Source organism: Lissotriton helveticus, chromosome 4_1, assembly GCF_964261635.1.
Source record: "Lissotriton helveticus chromosome 4_1, aLisHel1.1, whole genome shotgun sequence".
Lineage (NCBI taxonomy): Eukaryota > Metazoa > Chordata > Amphibia > Caudata > Salamandridae > Lissotriton > Lissotriton helveticus.
This window is the reverse complement of record NC_136063.1, coordinates 1,885,242,503-1,885,264,927: the sequence shown is the minus strand read 5'-3', so window position 1 is coordinate 1,885,264,927 and position 22,425 is coordinate 1,885,242,503. Positions and strand designations below refer to the sequence as shown.

Here is a 22,425-nt window from a genome sequence, read left to right as displayed (position 1 = left end):
TATTTATTTATTAACAGTTTTCTATAGCGCGAACATGACCCTTGGGTATCAGAGCGCTTAACATCACAAGGCATGGGTTAAAGCAACAATGTATATAAAAAGCAATAAGATCGTAAACTTAATTCTTACTACTTCCAAACCTAGTCTATATGTAGATAATATAAAGAAAACTATAAAGGGCCGGTACATGGTTAAACACGAATAAGAAAAAGTTCTGAGGTAGTAAATGAATGTTTTTAGTGACTTTTCTTTAAGACTCTATCATCTCCAGTCCCATGGTTTGTCTCGTGCCTCACGCCGGTGTCATTTTACCGAAGGTGATTTTCTATCTATTTCCTACGTTGTTATCTAGTAATCACTTCAATGATAAGTCTTAGATGGCGAGTTGTCGTACCTATGGGAGGAACTTACTCATAAGAAAGATCTTAGTTTCCCTCTTAAATGTTGCAGTGTTTGTAATTTTTCTGATGTTTGCGGGAAGGGAGTTCCAGATTCTGGGGGCCGTGCCTGAGAACGCCCTCTCATAGGTTTTTTTCTTCCTGAAGATAGGTGGTCTTAGGAGCAGATGATTGGCACTCCGGGCAGGTCTGTTTCCTCCTGAAATTTCTATTTTGTGGGCGAGATATCTAGGTGTGTTGTAATGAATCGCTTTATGGGTGATAAATGCAATTTTTAGCTGTATTCTAGCTTCGTAAGGTAGCCAGTTTAAAGCTTTCAGGTGAGGGGAGATATGGTCGAATTTCCTCGAACCTGTAATAAGTCTTGCCGCTGCATTGAGGCATGCTTTTAGGGGTGCTGTGGAAATTGTTGGTAGTCCTGCTAGCGTTGTACCCCCATATTCAATCCTTGAGATAACCAGTGATTGCACCGCTAGTTTTAAGTCAGTCTCCGTTAAAAAAGTTTTCATTTTTCTCAACTAGTTCAGATAAAAACAGGCGTTTTTTGCCATTGTTTTAATGTGGGTTTTCATATCAAGGTTTTCATCCAGTGTGATTCCGAGTGATTTAATGCTGTGATCATTTTGGACTATTCCTTCACTTCTGATTGATTCTTTTGTGGTGTGATAAGTAAGAATTCTGTTTTATTTGCGTTTAGCTTGAGATGATTGTTAGTTAGCCATTTTAGTGACATTTTGAGGGCCTCATTCATTGTGGTTATGTCTTCCAGGCATGCAATCTTGATGTATAGTTGCGTGTCGTCCGCATACATGTGGTAAGATATTTTTGATTTTCGCAGAATTTCTGTAAGAGGTTTGATGTATAAGTTAAACAGTGATGGAGATAAACTAGATCCTTGAGGTACTTCGATTGTGATGAGGGAGGGAGAAAGTGATTGGTTTACCAGGAATCTCAGAGTTCTATTCTGTAAAAATGATTCAAACCATTTTAGTACATAGTAATTCCCATCCTGTCGTGAAGTCTATTCAGTAGTTTTTCGTGATTAACTGTATCAAATGCTGATCACAGGTCTAGGAGGATGAGTAGACAAGATTGATTGTGATCTAGTGCTAGAAGTGCATCATCGACAATGTGTAGGATTGCTGTTTCCGTGCTGTGACCTGTTCTGAATCCTGATTGACAGTCATCTAACAATGAGAAGTTGTCAATGTGCCTGCTCAACTGATTCTGTACACATTTCTCTATCAATTTGGCAAGAAAAGGGATGTTGGTCACAGGGCGATGGTTATTTGGATCTACTGGGTCCACTATGGGTTTTTTGATGATCGGGACTACTTGTCCTGTCTTCAGGCATTCTTGGAGGACCCCCTGGGAAAGTGAGGCGTTTATAATTTCTGTCCATATTGGAATCATAATATGGCTGATTTCTTTTAGGCATTTTGATGGTAGTGGGTCGTTATAATGATTGTTGGGTTTAGTGACAGCTAGCGTTTTAGCAATCTCATTCTGGTCCAATAATTTGAAAGTGTCCCAGTGTGCTTTGTTTTTTGTCATCTTATTCGCATAATTCGGTGCAGATTGTGATGATGGTGTATTGTAGTCAGTGTTATCTGCAGCGATCCTAAGTTCTACTTCCAGCTTGTTGGCTTTGTTAGTGAAAAAGGTAGAGAATTCTTCGCAACTTAGTTGCGTTTTAGTGACCTCTTGGGCAGATTTTGCCACCTTGTTTGATTGTTGTTTTATGATTTCAAACAATTTCCGTGGTCTTTATTTGGCATTATCCAATTCCGTTCTGATAAATTCCTTTTTAGAGTTGATGATCTTCTTGTTATATTCATTTCTGATTTTTCTGAGGGATTTCAGTTCAGGGGAAGATGGGTGTTGTCTCCATTTTCTTTCTGCACGTCTCAGATTACGCCTGTCTTCATTCAATATTCCATTAAACCATGGGTTTTTAATCTTTTCCGTAACTCTTTTTAATTTGAGTGGTATGGTGGCATTGACTATATTCGTTACTGAGGTAGTGTAATGGTTTGTTAGATCATTCACATTTTGCATGTTGTCAGGTAGGTTTAGGTCTCTCTTGCAGCTTTCAATTAGAAGATCATATTTGAGTCTCTGGTATCTCGTATCCATCTTTTCATTTTGCTAGATTGAGTGGTTTTTAACTTCTCCCGTGATGGTATTAGGAAGGTTATGGCGTGGTGATCTGACCAGTCGCAAGGTTTTATAGAGAGGATTGAGATGTCATCATTATTCTTCGAGATAATCCAGTCCAATGTTGCTCCTTTCGAGTGTGTTGGTTGCAGACATGCTTGGGATAGTTTTAGTCCAGTTAAAAAGTCTTTAAAGGCGTTGACCTGTTTGTCGTTGTTGTCGTTCCAGCGTAGATTGAAATCACCTAAAAATATATTATTAATGTCGGTGTTGGCGTTAGCAGTGATGATCTCCATTAGTTGGTCAATGAAGTTCATATTATTTCCTGGTGGGTGATATAGGGCATGTAAGTTGCAAATCTGTTTGTTTGCCGATCTTATATTGAGCCCTAGGTATTCGCATGATTCGAGAGGGTTAGATTGAAACTGGCCAACTTCTAAGTTCGATATGTGGATACAGTCAATACCACCCCCTGTCTTTTTCAGTCTATCAAGTCTCATTATGTTATAGTGCAGGGGCACCACAAGGTCCAAGACTGGGGACGAGGATTCAGATAGCCAGAATTCGGTAAGGATTGTTATGTCTATTTCCTGATTGATAATGATGTCGGCTATGTCAGAAGCATGTTTCGCTGCAGATCGACAGTTGAGCGGTAGACATTTTAAAGATTTCTCCGTTCTAACTGTGATCATGTTTAACGGATCTGTGGTTAGATGGATTTGTTGTAAGTTGTTGAGATTGGGTTTCCTCTCATTCCTCGTGGATGTTCTGTTGGCGTCTATCGGTACTCTTTTGATTCCCTGTGCCTTCCTGAGGTCCGATGGCTTGTAATCCTGGAGTAGTGATAGCATATCTTCTTCAGTTAAATAATTTTGATTCCTATCCGGTCTGTTTTGTCTGTTTGAAAATGGCATCGATCTCTTCTTGTTTATATCTATGGTTCATTTAATAGATCTCTGATGTGTTCTACTTCAGTGTGTGTGTTTTTTGTGATATCATGTAGTTTTTCTATCCCTTTCAGGGTGTTTTGTAATTCCTGCGATAGTTTGCTGATTTGTGTTTGGATCTCGAAGATTTTTCTCATGACCTTGGGTTCCGTAATGTGATTACTCATCCGTAAATTTCGATCTTCACATTTTCTGTTCCCGAATTTCCGTTCTGAACAATGTATCATTGTCTTCTTGATACTTTCCTGTGGTCGATTTTCTCCTCTGCCATTAATTGCGGTGTTAGACGTTCTATCCAAGCTTGGTGATCCACAGCTGTTGTTGTTGTTAATATTTTGTATTTTGCGTTCTTTCTGCTTCATTCCCGGCCAACGTACTTTCTGTTCCGCATATGGCTCCTGGTTGAGTAACTTGTTCCTGAAGGTCTCTAGATGGAGTGCTGATTTGTTCAGGATCTTGTCGGTCACTGGTTGGGGTACTACTTATAGAGATAGTGTCGGATGAGACTAGGTTGTCTGCTGACGGACTCTGGAGCTGTGAAGGCCTAGTATCTCTAAATTGTGTAAATTGATCAGGTTCCTGGTGGTTTCTCGTTGTAGTGGAGTTGTTGGGTGGGACAAGGTTGTCTTCTATATGACTCTGGTGTAGTAGTGGATTCGTGTTCTCTACATTTCTTTTTAAGGAGGAGAAAATGTTGTCGAATTTTTCCAGTTCGTTGTTAGAGGCTTGGATCATCACTATTCCATTCTTGAAGATAGTTATGCAAATGTCTGCTCTGAGATTGGGTGATGCTCTAGTCATAAATTATGTACCATGCGGGATGTTAGTTGTGGATTTAATATAAAGCATCTTTGTAAAGGCATTGCGCCATTTCGCCCTTCTTCTAGTGAAGAATATCATATCTTTCGCGATGACTCCTTTATCCATGCAATAGGAAGTGTCAGAGATCAATGTGTCAGGGTGTTTCCTCATGAGGTTATGCTTACATTTTTTGGCTGCATTCTTAGAAAGGTAGGTAGGGTATTTTATGATATAGGCGTTCCTACTTATTCGTTCCAGGTAGTTGTCCTCCATTTTGTGATATGCATTAGAGTATTAAAATTATTTGCCCTCTTCCTGGTAGTATGAATACTCTCTAGCATAAATTACTAAATAGTAATTATAATTATACCTGCTAGTATAAATACTCTCTCTAGCATATGTAATTAAATAATAGTTTCTAGGTTAGTTCTTCTTCCAGGTAGTTTCTTCCGGTGGGGGAATTAATACACTTTCCACTACCAGTGATTATATAATAATTACTATGCTTTTATGTTATTTGTGTAGACTTTTCAAGATGACCGCCGTGTTGGTTATCTTTCTTTGGGCTGATGTCTTTCTCACTTTCTACAGTTTGTAATTGTCCTCTTTCACTTGCCATAGTCTGTTTAAGCCCTAGAGTTAGCTCCTTTCTCCATGTCTACTGATTAAGCAGTCCTCTTTCCATTGCTCCTCTATCATTCTGCCATTTTTGGAGTACATTTTCTATTGATTTTTATGGTCAGTTGGTCATTTTAGGCAACAGGAGCTACCTTCGCTTTTGCAGATCGAGTGTCTAATGCGGCCGCCATTTTAAGGTCAGGCGCGCCGCTTCGTGGTCTCCCCTTCACTTTCCGGGCTTTGATCACTCGGCGATCCTTTCTGCATTCTAGTACAATTTGCGCTGGGGAGCGTAAGGTCCTTTTACTCTTTTACTCTTGCCTAGCGCTGTCCAGCCACCGCTCCCGTCCCTCACCTCCACTCATTGCAGCCTAGCTGTGTTAGTCAACGATCCTCGTCTCCTCGCTCTGCTGCTTGGAATTATGGACTTCGCACCACTCCGGCTTCCTCGCTGTATCGTCTCCACGTCGCTCCAGTTCCCACGCTGGTCCACTTTCACCCCGCTCCCTGGATCGCAAGCTGGTCCGCTTCCACGTCGCTCTGCAGCCCATCTGACCTCTGTCTCGGTGATTTCGCCTTGAACGTTCCAGGCACCGATGGACTCTCGGCGCCACACCGGTGTCTTCTTCGGTAAGCAGCTTCACTTCCCTTTTATACGGCTCAGCAGATGGATGTTTGTTTCGGCTCAGCAGATGGATGATTGCTGGGGGTTATGCCAGCAATGTCGATCCATTGCACTCCTGAATGCTACCTGTGGGCAGATCCTGAATCTACAGATTTTGCAGAGCTGACCAGCTCACAGCCCTGAGGCCTGTGAGGCCATCAGCTCGGCAAGGACATTGCCTCAAGGACCAGTCTCCATCCCCTGATGACATGGGGTTAAAGTTAGCCCCGGGCGCTTCAGACTGATGCCCTGTAGCACCAGGGGCTTCACGTCAATCAGGGAATGGAGAGAATGGCACCCCGCCCTTTCCCAACTCATCATATGGGGTTGGGTCTGCCCTGTGACGCTTTGGGAAGGGTGGGGTACAGGCTGCAAGCAGAAGGGAAGCCGAGAAATCGATTCTGCTCAGTTTGTCATCAGGATTTTTAAAGACACACTGCGTCGACTCGATGTGTCTGCTTCCTGCTCTTCTCCTAATTGCAGGGCCGTATGGATGGCTTTTGCAGCTCCAGACCAGCATCTGTGTTTGGCTGGCAGTAGCTGGCTGGAGCTGAGGAGCAGCATAGATGCTGGTGCCTAAGGTAATGGTGTTTATTGTGCAGTGCTTTTTGCAAGAGAGATGCAGGTGTTTTTGTCACACATCTTGTAACTTTACCAAAAATGTAGCGTCCATCCGGGCTAACAGCTCATGTGCATGATTGTTGAGGAGGGGATTAACTGTACTAAACATTATCCTTTCTCGTCACATTACTCTCCAATTTTCAAGGGAATATCTAGGGTTCAATCCCTTCACTAACTTTCTACTGACTTAACTTTACAAAACGTTTAGCAATGAAAATGCTCGACTTGATCATTTTGCGCTGGGCTTTCACTTACTAGATTGCCCTTTTGGCCTGGAAGCGAGCGGTGAAAGGAGACACTCGGGTAAATTCCAGCATTCGGTGTGCGAAGGGCAAGGAGTGTATTGCATGGTCAATGTAAGAGGCAGACCTGAGGTGCTCGAATGATAGCACGGTTGGTGGGGTGGAAGGAGTGTGAGGCCACTTAGAGATTAGAGATTGTTGTTGGCACATAAAGTACATAAGATGGTGCGCAGAGATAAGATGGCTACAAGTGTCTCTGGGGCTCAGGCTACAGCATCCAGTTATGAGCAGGGGTGGGGGCTCACCCCTGATTTCAACTCACTCATAATGTCTCCTCAAGACAAAGAAGCGCTTCTAGTGAGGCAACAAGTCTGTGCATGAGGGAAAGGTGGCCCAGTATCATATGTGGCACCACCAGCAAGCACAGGCCTTTTAACCAACTGCATTTTGCATGTTGGCATTTTGAGACTGTGCGATGTTAAAGAGCAACTACAAGTCCCAACATGCAAAGACCTGTTAACTAAAATGTCTGGACTCTCAAAAGGATCACACATTACAGTGGGGGGTGAGATAAGGCAGGAACGCTCAGATATAAGTGATAAAATGAAGTAATTTCACAAATACGCTTTCAATACTTGTTTGCTTGAAGACAGCCGCACACTGAAACGTCTTCTTAATGTTTCATGAATACAAGTACAAGACTAACATTCGGGGTTAAAATACCCCAAGCTTAAGCCATTGTTTGAAGACTGGAGTCCATGTCATGAGGAAGGCTTGATATCAACAGTCATACAATGTTTGCCATGAGCTTTAAAAAATGTGTAGGACTGAGAAACTGAACTCAAGATGACTCCATTGTTTGATGGACTGCCGTCTCCTACAGACTCACAGTCTTATTGTCTGTATAAATGTCTGTATAAATGGGTTATGTGGGTGATTAGCTGTGCCAACTACTGAATTTGTTTTGTATGACCATTATTTTTGGTCAGTTTTGCCTACTTTATTCCATTTGATTGGCACGACTAAAATTGACATTTAAAAATAGTATATCTTTGAGTTTTTTAAAAAGGCAAACAAAGTGATGAAGTTTCATACACACAGAAAACGGAAAACAATCACTTAAAGGACTGTGAGACTCTTCTGGCATATCATTATTTTACACTAAGCACTGTTGGACCAAGAATAGGAAGTTATTGTTTGAGTGGGAACTGATGTATTCACAGTGGGTCTTGTACAAGTGAACCTCTTAAGGAAACTGGCATGGTTGCAGCTGTGTAAATTATATTTTTCCCTCTGTTCTCCCTTGTTGTTCACCACCATGTGTCCTTTTAATTTTTAGTAGCATTATCCTTAAGCAAAAGTCTTGTTGCCAAAAGGGTCATGGTACCCATTTTTTGTACTAACTTGAGATGCTACCTCACAGTTGATAAGCTTCTGCTTGATTTTACTGCCTCTGAGAATGTAATGTATCAATGTTCTCATTTACATTGGGATTTTCAAAAGATATAAAAGTTCTGAAGGTTTTTGCTTGGAATACATTGAGACACTCCATTGAGGTACCAGGTGATCCCTTCACTCCAGGTGAATCCCCTCCTAGAATCAGTGTTGATGTGAATAATGCACTCTGTGGTGCACAAGGGTGTTTTGACTAGTGAACAGCATGTGAATGGGACTTACTAGAAGATATATTGGGGTTTACACCACCTTCCATTTTATCTGAGCGTTTTCTTTAGAAATAAGTGGCATGATTTCTTTACTACCTCCCCTTTTAGAATATGTGGTACTGTAGGGTGTACTCTGCTCCAGTGTGAACTCCTCCCTCCATGGTGCTCCTGTGCGGCTTCCTAGAATAGATATCTCGAGTGAAGTTGCTCTCCGTGGCATCCTCTTCAGCCAGGTTTTGAGATAGATACTGAGGGATGAGCACCTTGCTCTTTAGAGTTGTAGGTTCAGTCTCTTAATGTTGTCCTTGCCCTGTCACAGGTTGGACCCTTTACTCCATGGTGCCAAGAGATGGGACTTGGGATGGGACTCCTGGAATAGGTATTGGGGTAGAAACAGCTGTCAGTAGTGTTCCTGGGTGAGTGCCTATCTTTGTGGTGCCCTAGGATGGCATAGCCCAGCGCTCTATGGAGTATCTGCAAGTGGTTCCAGAATGAGGGCTTGACAAACACTATTTCAAGAGTGTTCCAAGGTGACTAATGAGATGCCAAGCCTACATGGAGCATCATACTGGTGTCAGCACAGAAACTGCTCTCCTTGTGATATCATTGCTCCTTCTTAGCATGGGCAATATTGTGGGCTATATAATTCTTGTGGTCGTAGAACAGGCTTATTAAAATAAGTGGCTGGGGAACACTGACCTCCACTGTGTTCCAGGGTGATCACAGAGATCCTGTCCCAATAAACACCATCTTCCTTGGTGCAAAATAGGTTGAATTTGCCAGGTGAAGGTAGTGAACAGACTACAGGCTAACTCATCGTGGCTCCCCTTCTAACAGGGACAGTTTCAGAATTGCTTTATTAACCTTCTTGGTTTCTCAAATTTGATTGACATTGTACCATTTGCCCACTTACTTTAAAAAATATTGCCGGGGGGACTCCCCCCCCCCCCAGAACTGCCTTATGCTCACCACAGGGCACTCATTCCAAACTTTCACCCCCCCCCACTTTCAAATGTCACCAGCCACCACTGAAAGCAGCTCCTGTATAGAGCACTCTCAACACCAGTGACACTCTAGATCTGCTCACCTCAAATGTCAGCTTTTCTTCAAAGGTTTTAAGCATAGGATTAGCACAGAGCCATCCACTCCGAGATAGAAAGGAACAAAGTCTTTTGCCAGCTCGGCATGGGCAGCACTGTACTAATCCTATGCTTAAGGACTTTGATAGAAAAGCATACATTTGAGGTGAGCCGATCTAGAATGTCGCTGGTGATGAGTGCTCTACACTGGAGCTGCTTTCCACCTAAACTTGAGAACTACCCAGAGTTCTCTGCTTCTCTTTTGCATAATTTATGCATCACTCTATGCTTGAAAGGGTATTGTTTTGACTTACATAGGGATGCATATCATGTCGACTCTTCACTTTGAAAAGGCACAGGACCTCTAAGGGTGGCACAATCAGTGATGCAGCCCTTAGAGGCCTTTCCTGGTCACAGCGCCCTGGGTACTTGTGGTACCATATACTAGGGACTGACCTGTGGCCAGACAGTGCTGTTTGGGTTTGGTATTCATTGCAGTCTTAGGGAAATAACATAGGCCTTGGGCAGGAGCCCAGGGCACACTCAGTCAAATCACATCAGCAGTTCAGCAAAATGTAGGGGGAAACCATGCAGAAAGAGGGAACTTTCCCACACATTGCCACTTTAGACCTCTCAAAGTGCAGCTTGAGGAGGTTTACATGCAGTGCCCTCAAAGGGTTCCTAGGAGTCTGCAAGTCAACCAAGTAGGTCACCTCCTCACTCTTGCACTCCACCACCTCATATGGACCAATCCACTTATCTTGGAGGAGTGCACAAGGCTCCACTGGTGCCATCACTCACACTTTCTGGCCAGGCTGAAATTCGACCAGAGTGGCATCCTGGTCATATCATCTTTTCATTTCTTCCTGGCTAGCTTCCACTGAACCCTAAGGACTTCTGCAGTACTTTCGTGTATGCAAACACAGGCATGGCAAAAAGATGCCCCACCTCCGTCCAAGACCCTTTATCATGCCCTTCAGGGTTCGGTTAAATCTCTCAACCAGCCCATTCCCTAGAGGATGGTAAGGAGTGGTGAACTTGTATGCCACACCACACTCCTCCCACAAAGATCTCATGTACTTCAAAATAAAGTTTGTATCACGGTCTGAGACCACCTTGCTGGGGAACCCCACAGAGGAAAAGATCCTCATCAATGTACAGCCCACCACGGGGGCTGTGATTGTCCGGAGAGGGACAGCTTCCGGGTACTGGGTGGTATGGTCCACGAAGACCAAGATAAACTTGTTGCCTAAGGCTGTCTTGGGTTCCAGTGGCCCCCAAATGTCAATGCCCACCTGTGTCAAAGGAGTGCCTACTACAGGAAAGGGTTTGAGGGGAGCCTTGCACTTCCCTCCACTATTTCCACTTGCCTGGCAAGTTGGGCAGGACCTACAGTGTGTATTAACATGCCTTTTAATTTGGGGCAAGTAAAAGTGGGTGACAAGCCTCTGAAAGGTCTTGTTGCACCCCAAATGTCCTGCTAGAGGCACGTCATGAGCCAGAGCCAGTAGGAAGGTCCTGTAGCACTCGGTTACCACCAGTAAACTGGCTGCACCAAGCTCAGCGCCCCTAGGCTCACTATAGAACAATCCATCTTCCCAGTAACTCAGATCTGATCCAGGCTGATCACCTGCTGCCTGGTTTGCAGCCTGTTGCTGCAAACCAATAAGAGTAGGGCACTCCATCTGCACTTTGCAGAACTCCTCCCTGGAGGAAACCCCTTCCTGCTGCCAATGGGTCAGCTCTGCTAGGTCTCTGAGTGCGGCTACCTGCTCCCCTGCGGGCTCCAGGGCATCCCCTCAGGGTCTGCTCCTTCCTGGACCGCGGGAACGTCTGGGCTGGTTTCCCACGCCCCCTGCCCTTCCAATTCCTGGCAGGTACCTGGGCCACAGTTTCAGGGTCCAGGTCCCCTTGATTACCCCTACTGGCTGCCATTGACTGAGTGGTCACACAGACCCACTCAGGCAGACTCAACATCTCCAAATGAGCCTGGCGTTCCACCTCCTTCCATGGGGAACTCTCCAGGTCCTTACCAAGCAGACAGTCTACAGGCATGGGCGGACTGACAGCAACCTTCAAGGAACATGAGACCCCCCCACTCAAACGGAACAAGTGCCACCCTACACAGGTGTTCAGAGTTGTCTGCTGCAACTACAGGGCAGGGGACATTGGGAAGAACCTGCTCTTCAGACACCCATTGACACCTGACAGATGGCACACTAGCTCCTGTGTCTCTTAGAGTCTCCACCCTCCTCCCATTGATAGTCACCCATTGCCTGTATTTCTTAGTTTTCTCAGGCAGATGGGATCCCTGGACCATCTCTCTGTCTTCTAATGAGACAAGGGTCATACCTGATGGCTCCCCCTTCACTGGGAAGCAATTCCTCCCCCAGCGCTACACTCACTAACACCGGTGACGGTGCACCAGTGAGTACTGGTGGTACGTGGGGGCACTTGGGATCTCTTACAATGTGGCCCACCTCACCACATGAATAACACCTGGGGGGACCCCGGTTGTCGTGCTTGCCCTTAGGGGGCCAGGTCACTTTAGGCTTGGGGGCTGGGATTCCTTACCCTGGGAACTGTTTTGGGGCCCTTTAGAGAACTCCTATTGGTTACCCTTGTCCTCTCACTCTTCTACTGGAGACCCTGCCAACTCTTGTCTGGGTTACTTACAATCCCTGTGTAGATCCTGGTGCTAGTCCAGCAGTCCACCTCCGTAGCAAACTCCCTGGGGTCCGTTAGCTTACTATCCAAAATATGCTGGTGCAGCTCTGGAACACACCGACTACTCAAGTGCCCCCAACTAATCAAATTGTACAACCCCTGGTAATGAGTTACCTTGCTGCCCTTTATCCAACCATCCAATGCACGGTTATACATGTTCACACATTCAACTCAAGTATGAGAATCAAGATTCCTAAAGTTCCCGAACTTCTTTCTGTACTGCTCTGGTGTAAGCCCATATCTGAGGCATAAAGCCTCTATCATGTGGGGATAGGTCGGTATACCCACCTGCTCCAAAGGTGACAGGTAGTCTCTCCCAGTGGCCTCAAACTTTTTCCACAGGCCCCCCCAATGCCTCTCAGGAACCTCATTAATTCTCAAGGCTGCCTCATACGCTGTAAACCAAGCATGAATATCTCACTCCTCTGGTAGTTCTGCACTAGGTCCTTGGGCATGTAAACCATACCCCCTTGCACTGGCTGTACGTTGCTACCATTTGAACTGGTCTCTGCTTGCTTAGTCCTAATGTCCAGTTCTCTCATACTAAATCCATGAGCCAAATGCATCTTTTTCTCTTCCAAGGCATGAGCGTTCTTTCTCTCCTCTGCCTTTTTCTGATTTTACAAATTCCGTCTGCTTCATTTTAGGCCTCAGGACTTCTAGCTCATGATCTCTGACCCTTTGGTTCTCTGCCCGCTCCTCTGCGTAAAGACTTCCAACGAAATGGTTGCTGCCAGCCCTGGAGGCTACTCTTGATACAGGCAGATCCTGCGACCTGAAACCATTCCCTTGTGCATCCTCATTCACTTCTGCATCACCTGTCTCCACAGCCCCTTTAGGCTCCCAGCAGGCACTTGAGGCCTTCTGTAGCTCCTCTTTCCTGGAGCTGCTCTTCATGAGACTTCCAAAGTCTTTGCAAAGATGCATGAGCTAATCAACTCTGTAGGTATGCAACATTTCAATATCAAACTCCAATTCTACTCCCTCACTTGCTGGTTTACTCTTCTGAGACATGATGCATGGATACTTTAGGGGTCACTCAAAAAGAGAACCAAAAACAAAACACAGGACGTGGTTGCAAAGTGGTCTGCACTAAACTAGTGCAGTGCACTAATCACTGTGGGTCAAGTACAAATACAGGTTCAAATCCTCACCGCTGATCACCAATGTTAGAAATGGGGGTCTCTAGTTGGCAGAGGTAGGTACCTTTGTCCAACTAGGGACCCTTGCTTCTAGTCAGGGTAAAGGGGATATAAACTTTAGATAACCCCTGCTCACCCCCTTGAAAGCTTGGGAAGAGCAGACAGGCTTATCCGAAAGGCAATGGGTAAAGTATTTGTACCAGCACTCACAGTAATATAATATAGTGAAAACACCACAAAAGGAGACCACACCAGTTCAGAAAAATTAAATATCTTTATCTAAACTAAGCAAGACCAACATGACAGAGATCCAACATTCCCACTTCTAAATATGACTTTCAAATGGTTTCAAGAACTTGTACCATAGAAAACTATGGATGCGTCAATTTACACCAAAGTACATGCACATGCTTCAAAGTTCCAAAAGCCAAACAGCGGCATAGTCAGAAAACAAAGAGATGCAACACTGCTGAGACCTTGAGGAGGCGATGCGACAGTCCCGCTGCGTTGAATCCGTTGTTGATTCTTTGTGACAGTTCCGGTCCGCAGGTAATGCATCGGATGAACTGGCCACACAGGTACGATGTGTGGAAATCCGGGGATGCATCGGCGATCGATGTGGCGGCATCGAGCAGGGCTGTGTCAGTTCTCTTCTGCCACGACCCCTCGATGTGTCAATTCTAGCAGCGTCGACAGGCCCTGCTTTGGTTTTCGCAGCACGGCAGCGATGCGTGGAAATTCTTTTTGCGCCGTGGAGATGTGTTGGGAAAACAGCGGCAAAAAGAGTGATGCGTCAATTTCAGTAGTTCTTTGAGTTTCCCAAACAGTAGCAACAACATCTAGAGGCCCCAACTTGGCACAGGCACCTCTTGGCAGGTCAGAACCCACAGCAGCAGAGTTCAGGGGAGCTGGAGGTGATTTTTTTTTTGTTCCTGAGACATCAGAACCGGAGGAAAGCCCACACAGACCCTTGGAGATCTCCTTCAAGCAGGGGAAACAGCACACAGCAATATCCTTTTCCTTTCCTTGGCTGAAACAGAATCTGCAGGCCAACACCACACAGCACACAGCAAATGGGCAGTACCTTCTCCTCTGTCTCTCCAGCTATTCTCCTTGGCAAAGGTTCCTCTTGCATTGAAGGGATGGTCTAAAGTCTGTGGTTTTGGGTCTGATACTTATACCCCAAAATGTCTTTATTCTCTTTGTGCCGGGGGCTCTATTCTGCCTTCACTGATGCAGCATGAACACAGGCCCTTCAGGGCCCTTCAGCATTGTGCAAGGGAGACAGGCTCCATTCAGGTGCAAGGTAGATCTCCTCCCACCACTCTATGTGCAGCCAGAGTCTATTGAGCTCAGGGCTGAGTCATCCGGGAAGGGCCAGGCACACCTCAACCCCCCCCCCCCCCTAGACTGTCTACAGGGAAGGCACAACCTCTGTCACACTGAAACCAGACAGTCAGTCCACATAAACAGGCAGTGGCACACAGGATGGTTTAACAAGAAAGTATCCACTTTCTAAATCTGGTGTTGTCAAACACACAATTTAAAAACCATATTTACTAAATGATGTGTTATTAAATCCTGAGTTCAGAGATACCAAACTCCATTTTTTCTGTCTTATCCATATGGGAAGATATGGATCTAATACATTACAAAGCATTTCCCATTCTGAAATATGGGAAAAAATAGCCTTTCAATAGTGAAAAATGAGATTTGCAGTATTTCACTATCAGGACATGTTACACCACCAGTACATGTCCTACCTTTCACATACACTGCATCCTGCCCAGGGGGGTACCTTGGGCCTACCATAGGAGTGTCCCATGTGTAAGAAAAGGGAAGGGTTGAGCCTGGCAAGTGGTTGCACTTGCTAAGTCGACATAGCAGTTAACAAACTGCGCAAAGGCACCGCAGTGGCAGGCCTGAGACCTCTTTTCAGGGCTACTCGTGTGGGTGGCACAACCAGTGCTGCAGACCCACTAGTAGCATTTGATTTACCGGTCTGGTAAACTTGATGCACTTTACTAGGGACCTACTGGTAAAACAAATATCACAATACCAATTTACACAGGGAGCACTTGCACTTTGACACTGATTAGCAGTGGCAAAGTGCCCAAAGCATCGAAGCCAGCAAAAACTAAATCCAGCACAGCATCAAAAACACAGGAGGTTGAGGCAAAAAAGTAAGGGAAAATCACAGCAAGGATGCCAGGTCTAACACCCATGGAAATATTCTGTGACGCAAAGTAATGCACAGCAGGGTAAATTGTTGCTTTGTGTTACTTTCAGACTGCTTTTCAGCATGCAACATGTTTTGCGCTGGAGAGTAAATCTAAACTAAACATTGTGTTCAGGTTTGCATTCTTTTGTGGTGCAACACAGTGCAAAATATTAGTATCACCCCCAATGAGTCGGTTCTGCTGAGTTAAATAAAAATGTTCATGCATTGTTAAAGCATAGTACTCTATGCATACGCATTTTGTTTCATTTGCTTAACTTGTGGATAGGTGTAAATAATCACCACTTGTGGATTACAGCCTTGGTCGTCCTGACTCTCACAGCCTGATGTGGCCAGGGTTGTCTATGTCTTGGGTGTCTGATCCTTGTACCCATTGACATAGGTCTTTAGCTTATATTGAGCAACATCCGGAAGCGTGAAATGATTTATGTAAATTACCTGTCTCATCCATTCCTAGTGTGTGACTTTGCTTTTGTAAATAGCTCACCTTCTAGCTTCAAAAATACATTTTAATTAGCTTACGAAAGAAAGCTACAATTTAAAAGCCTGCAGTGCAAGTGTGTATGGGCCAAGTTAGGTCAGTACAACATGTTTTGCAGAACCGGTTCACCCGCTCATTGTGACGGTGTAAAGGAAGAACTGCGGATTGCTTCACCTGTAACAGTAAAACAGCACAGGTTACTGATACCACCCTGGCCAATCCATACACGTGTATGCAGCACCCCTTTTTGGAAGTAAAAATCAAAGTTGAATTTTAGCATTTTTTCGGTGGCATTCATATACATAGTTCAGGTTGGTCCTAGAGGGCTGGGATCAACTTTACAGAGAAAAGGGGGCTCGAGGAGCTAATAGTTTTTGGTTAGAGAAAACGTGCAAGAATGTTTACATAGTTCTTGAGGTACAATCATATGTAGAGGGGGAGAGTCAAAGTTTAGGGATTACGGGGCGGGCCTAGCTTGACGATTGGACCAATGATAGGTCAGTTGCAGCAGGGCTTTAAGTGGGCCGTGTCTCACTGGTGCTGAGCACCAGCATTTTTTTTAAGGGAGTCCTCGAAACGGGTCTCTATCGGACTCTGTTTTGTGCCCTGGCACAGTAGGTCCGGTTCTTTCTTACTGCATTGATAGCAGGCACATCGATGTGGGAGTGCTCAAACTGCTCACTTCTCCCTATTGGAGATGTTACGGCACAACATCATGCCAGGTGAGCGTTGTAGGGGAAAGGAAATCCTTTAAAGAGAGTCATTTTCTCTCTAGATTTCCCTTCTCGTTGAAACTCAGGAGCCACAACATTGTCGTGGTGTCACCAGGTCTTTAAGTGGAAGCTTTTTCAATAATATATACAAACCATAGTGGCTGCTTATTTATCTTATGCAGCTAACAACTCCTGGCAAAGCCAATAGTCCTGACTTGTTTTAGGTATGATGTTACTTGATGTATCATATATCTGGATGCAATGACCAAAAAAGCAAAATTCAAATTTTATTTTTTATTTTTATTTTAAAAAATTTATATAGTGCTGGCTAGACCCAGAGGTATCAGAGCGCTTTATATAAAGAGATAATATAAAGCAAACATGGCACACAAGTGGAAAAAGATAATGAAACAACATGTGAAATATACAAATCAAAATAGAAAAACAGGTGCAAGAGCTATACATTTCAAGTAATTAGGTAGAAGATGTTCGGGAATTGTATACATATTACTGGACAAATATAACATGGTGATCGGAGATCAGGTGCAGGTCACAGGTTAAGACCCCCAATAATAATTGGGACAAACATGGCATACAAGTAGATAAAAGAAAATGAAAACAACATGTGAGTATACAAGTCAAATAGATAAAGAGGTGCAAGAGCTATACACTTCAAATAATTAGGTAGATGATGTTCAGGAAATGGACAAATATTACTGGACTAATATAACAAGGTGATTGAAGATCAAGTGTAGGTCACAAGTTAGGATCCCCAATAATAATTGAGGAGGTGGGTTTTGGGGTCTTTTTTAAAGCTGAAATAGGAGGGGCTACAGCGCAGGCTTTTTGGGAGGGCATTCCAGAAGGTAGGGGCATTACCAGAGAAGGAGCATGATTGTGTGGATTTCATTTTATGAAGTGGTGGGATTGGGAGGAGGGTGTTGGTGCTTCTCAGAGGTGGTTTGGTGCCCCAATGAGGATTTTCTTGGAGCTGTACTGCGGAGTGTTTTGGTGGAGGACTTTATGAGTAATGCAGGCAGTTTTGTAGGCAGATCTGCCTTCCATAGGGAGCCATTTGAGAGATTTGAGAACCGGGGATATATGATCGAAGCATTTGCAGTCTGTGATGAGCCTGGCTGCAGGGTTGAGCACAGCTTTGATTGGAGCAAGGTGGACCTTGGGGATTCCATTGAGAATGGCGTTACCATAATCAATACGAGAAAGAACAAGTGACTGAACTACAAGTTTAAAGTCATCGGTAGGTTTAAAGGGTTTGATTTTCTTGAGGTGACAGAGAGTGAATAGGGCTCCTTTAGCAGAGTTTTTGATGTGGACGGTAAGGGTTAGGGTGTTGTCGATAGAGATACCAAGAGATTCGACAGAGTTGGACAGGGTGAGTGAGCAGTTGAGTGCGTTAAGGTCAGAGGTCCAGGATTGAATGGGGAGAGGGTTATTTTTAGGGGAGAAGAGAATGATTTCAGTTTTGTTAGGGTTAAGTTTGATGTGATTGGAATGGAACCAGGTTTGGATCTTGATGAGGGTGTTGTTCAGGTGTAAGATGTCAGCATGAGTTTTAATCTTGTAATAAATTTGGGTGTCATCGACATAGAGGTGGTAGTTGATGTCTGCTTGTTTAAGAATGAGGGTGAGTGGTTCCATAAAGAAGTTAAAGAGGTAGGGAGAGAGAATAGATCCTTGGGGGACTCCAAGGGAAACAGGGGTGGGGTTAGAAAGACAGTTTTGAATTTTGATTTGCTGAGTTTGGTGTTGTAGGTAGGACAAACCATTTTTAGGCAGTAGCATAAAGGCCGAAACGGGTACTAAGCACATTAAGTAGGGATGAATGGTTGACTGTATCTAACGCTGTGCTGCTTTCCAATTTTGGCTGGAAAGGAAGGATTGATCAAGTCAGGTGGCACACTATGATAAGCACAGGTTTTTTGCTTAGGTGTTTTTAAGCCACACCCTTAATTACATTGGCCTCGCCTCTTTCGGAGACCCTTCAGTTTTTTCATTCCACTTAAAGCCCTGTGAAGCAGGACTGCATTTTGGATGTTCTAGTAAGTGGAACGATGCAAAAGTTATTTGCCCCATATTTTAGGAGGTACTACTGCATCAGGTGAAGACCGATACTGCAAGCGTGGCATTTACTGTGCTTAATATTACATCCCAATTTCAAAGGATGAGAGCTTTTATTTTCCTATATAAACATAAGGTTAATTTACGATTGTTCAATCAAGCCTTGCATTGTCCATCTGAGTGGCTTGTTGGTTTAGAGGTCTCAGTCCTACAAAAAATATGTTTTCGTTGACATAGATGCGTCTTTTTTTTTGCCCAGTGCCAAGTGTCCTTACGCCACCATGGATGCTTCTGTTGGCACAAAAGTAATGCATTGCTGGAGTTGCTCAAGAAAGTGATACAACTCAAGCAATGTGCCACAACAGATAGGTGAGTCCCATACAAAAAGCCATGCGTCAATACATACGCCTGGTCTGACAGGCATAGAGTGACGCAGTGAAATGTTGTACATTTCACTGCATCAGTTCTATATGGCTTTTTGGGAACGCCTAGCCTGCATACATTATACCTGGCGCAGAGATTTACAACGTGACACACCTCCCTAGATCCATCACATTGTAAATTGGCTGCATTGTTTGCGCTGCCGTTGTGTCAAAAAAAGGGACACAATGACGGCGCAAGGTGCTTGTAAATCTGCCCCTCAGTGTTTAGAGCTTATTATATTTAATAACACCTAACTGGCCAGGTCATGGCCACCCAATTCTAATTTTCCTGATATTTTATCGATCGATATTCAAGGCTCCAGGTGTTTTTTGGTAAGACCAATAGGAGTATTATTGTGGTTACTAATGCATGCATCACAACCTTGTTTGAGCCAAAAAAGGGTACTATAATTTGCTGCATGGTCATCAAATTCAATATACTAGTACATTTTGCATGAGTGATGAACACACTAATTTGATTATGCTCCTGCCACACACACACACACACACACACACACATCATTAGAGATGGTGTACCTGAAAATCTGACCCCACTCTCTCCTTTTGTTTTTAACCATGTGTAAACCAATCAAGATAGTTACAACTCCCTGACGTGAAGATGTATAAAGCTTCCAAAAACCTATAGTCTTTACAAGACATGACAGTAATTTGGGATTAATCTTTCCTACTGGCCTGATAAGAGAGCCTTAAAGTCCTTTTGAGTTTAGTGAAGGTCACTGGAAAACACTAAACCTGCTGGCAGCAGCACTGTTTCTTTTGAAGTCTCTTGATTAGTCAGAGTCTGTGCCTGGATTTTATTTTTACATATGTTGCTAAAAGAGTCCAGTCCCTTAAACTTGGGGCCCCGATTTAAATTTCAGTGGACGGGTTACTGGGTCACAACAGTGACAGATATCCCATTTGCCGAAATATAAATCCCATAAAATGTAATGGATTTATATCTCGGCGGATGGGATATCCGTCAAAACTGTGACGTTGTAACCCTTCCGCAGAGATCTAAATCAGGCCCTGAGCATTTGTGGTGGTAGCAAGCGCCAGACTGGGAACCAAAACCGGCCCTGACATACTGCTCGGCTGGCCCCCCTGGGGGGCAGGGGTGTGTGCTGCCGAGCTGTTTGCTAGGGCCGGTTTCGGTAGATTTTGTTATGGGGCGATATTGCCACCCAGATAACAAAACCAGCTTCCAGGGTCCCAAAACCAGCCCCCAACCTGGTGGCCCACCAGGGAAATGCCCGGTGGCCGATAAGGCCAGTCCTGCCCTGGTGGTAGCAATCAAACTGAGGGCCAGATTTACTAACATTTGACACATTCAAACACAACAAGACAACTTGCTGAGTTTCACTGAGAGCGAAGTAATGCCCATATTTACTAAGAAATGGTACATTCCTGCTTTCTCTCAGTGGCGGTGCACTGTGGACAACGTTGCGCCAAAGCAGTCACACTTGCGCCATAGTAGTAGGGTGCTCGTGTTCAAGGGAGGGTTGTTTTTTGTGTGCAGGAATGCCAGTATGTTATTGCCCCATGTTGAAGAGTTATTTGTGATGTTATGGTCCCTTTTGAATAAGAAGTATTTATGCATTCCAAATTAACACTCTCAGTCATAACCTACGTTGTGTTTCCAATATCATTTGTCTGCTTTATGCTTTTGCAGGTGGTTTACTTCACAGCTATCTTCCCGTATGTTGTTTTAATAATACTCCTAGGGCGTGGCGCTAGTCTGGAAGGCGCTGGGGCCGGAATAGATTTTTTCATTGGAACTAAGTCTGACATATCGAAACTGAGTAACGCAGAGGTATGTTCCAATAAAATCAATCTCCCTTTTTCATTTATTAGTTTCAGCTGCTGCTAAGTTTCATTTAAGCACATTTACAGTACTTAGTAATATCAGTGATAGAAAATTATGCTAAATATATTTTATTGATAGCTGTTAACTTCAATATTTACCTGCATCTTGTATTTCCTTGCTTTCAAACTTACTGTGTAGCACATGTCTCAGACACAAATATAGAATGTAGCATTTGTATAATAGTAACTGTTCTTTTCCTCTTCAGGACTGAAACTTTACAAATAATAATCCAAACCAATTTTCAATTTAGGGTTGGAAAGATGCTGCCACTCAAATCTTCTACTCTCTCTCAACGGCTTGGGGAGGTCTTATGGCTCTCTCATCCTACAATAAATTCCACAACAATTGCTATATAGATTCACTTGTGGTCTGCTTCATTAACCTTCTGACCAGTTTATTAGCTGGATTCGTGATCTTTTCTATCCTGGGACACATGGCTTTTGTATCAGGGAAATCTGTAGAGACCGTGGCAAAAGAAGGTACGTTATGCTTACTAGTATCAGTTTATTAAACGCATTAAATCTTAGATACACCCTGGCATAATCTGTGTAAATACTGCAGAAAGTGTTCTGAAGATTGTCTACAACAGATCAGGTATGGTAACTATGTTGTTTCCTCTAGATGAATCGTTCTCCTGTTTAATTATTTGGTTACATGGTCTATTGTAATAACTTAATGCCACATGTATTGCACATTGAAAAATATTTATGATCTTTCTTAAAATGTTTATACAAATTGTATATAATACCTTACTGGACATTGTTGTTTTTCATAACATATACTTAAGTCCAACTTTGGTCTACGGGTGCCCCAGTGGTACTGGTAATTTCTGCATATAATTTTCAGAGCATCTTTTATTATTGTTTTTTTGTTATCTAGATTGTTTCCCCAACGTGCAGATGTGCACACACACAATTCAGACAATAAAGAACGAAAGGACTTTTATGAGTTTGCAGGTCATCAAAGTATTATTTCTTTATCTATTTATGTCTTTATTTTAACATGTAGGGTTTCAACAAGAAATACTTCCCATAACACCATAAGCACTGTACAAAATGCCATTGGGGTGTGGGTGGTATATATAGATACATGTCTGTGCTTGATACATGTCGTATGCTGGATCAGGGACAATATAACCCAGGCAAATATTGACAAGACACATGTATTGTATTGCGATTTATATAGCACACGTATCACCCGAAGGCATCAAGGCGCTTGCTTTGGGAACCCGTCCTGGCTTTTCCCTGTGAGATAACCCCTACTGGGTATCCCCAGGGTGAAAGCCAGGCATCCCGCCGCGGGTGGGCCGCCGTAGTGGAGATTAAGCAACTATTGCCCAGAGTTGCAGCGTAGGACCCCATGATTAGAATAGCCACCGAGAATTATCGAGTCTGTGGACATTTTTGGGCTCAGTACCCTGCCGCGTCGGGAATTTAACCCTGGTCCCGGGCCAGACCTCTGCATCAGGGTCTGCCGCTCTAATCAGTGAGCCACACTCCTCCACACATGCTATGCAGGTTAGCATTGAAACATACATAGGTAGTTATATTGTAGGGTGGTAGGA

At 43.9% G+C, this 22,425-nt stretch overlaps 1 protein-coding gene across 1 annotated transcript in view; it reads left to right on the top strand.

Annotated features, from left to right (window-relative positions):
- Positions 1 to 22,425, top strand: part of LOC144829413 (sodium- and chloride-dependent neutral and basic amino acid transporter B(0+)-like) — a 545,621-nt gene that overhangs the window by 273,259 nt on the left and 249,937 nt on the right. Inside the window, exons 7-8 of the mRNA XM_078688536.1 lie at positions 20,667 to 20,807; positions 21,112 to 21,340. Of these exons, the coding sequence (XP_078544662.1) occupies positions 20,667 to 20,807; positions 21,112 to 21,340 (370 nt within the window). The remainder of the gene's footprint in view (positions 1 to 20,666; positions 20,808 to 21,111; positions 21,341 to 22,425) is intronic.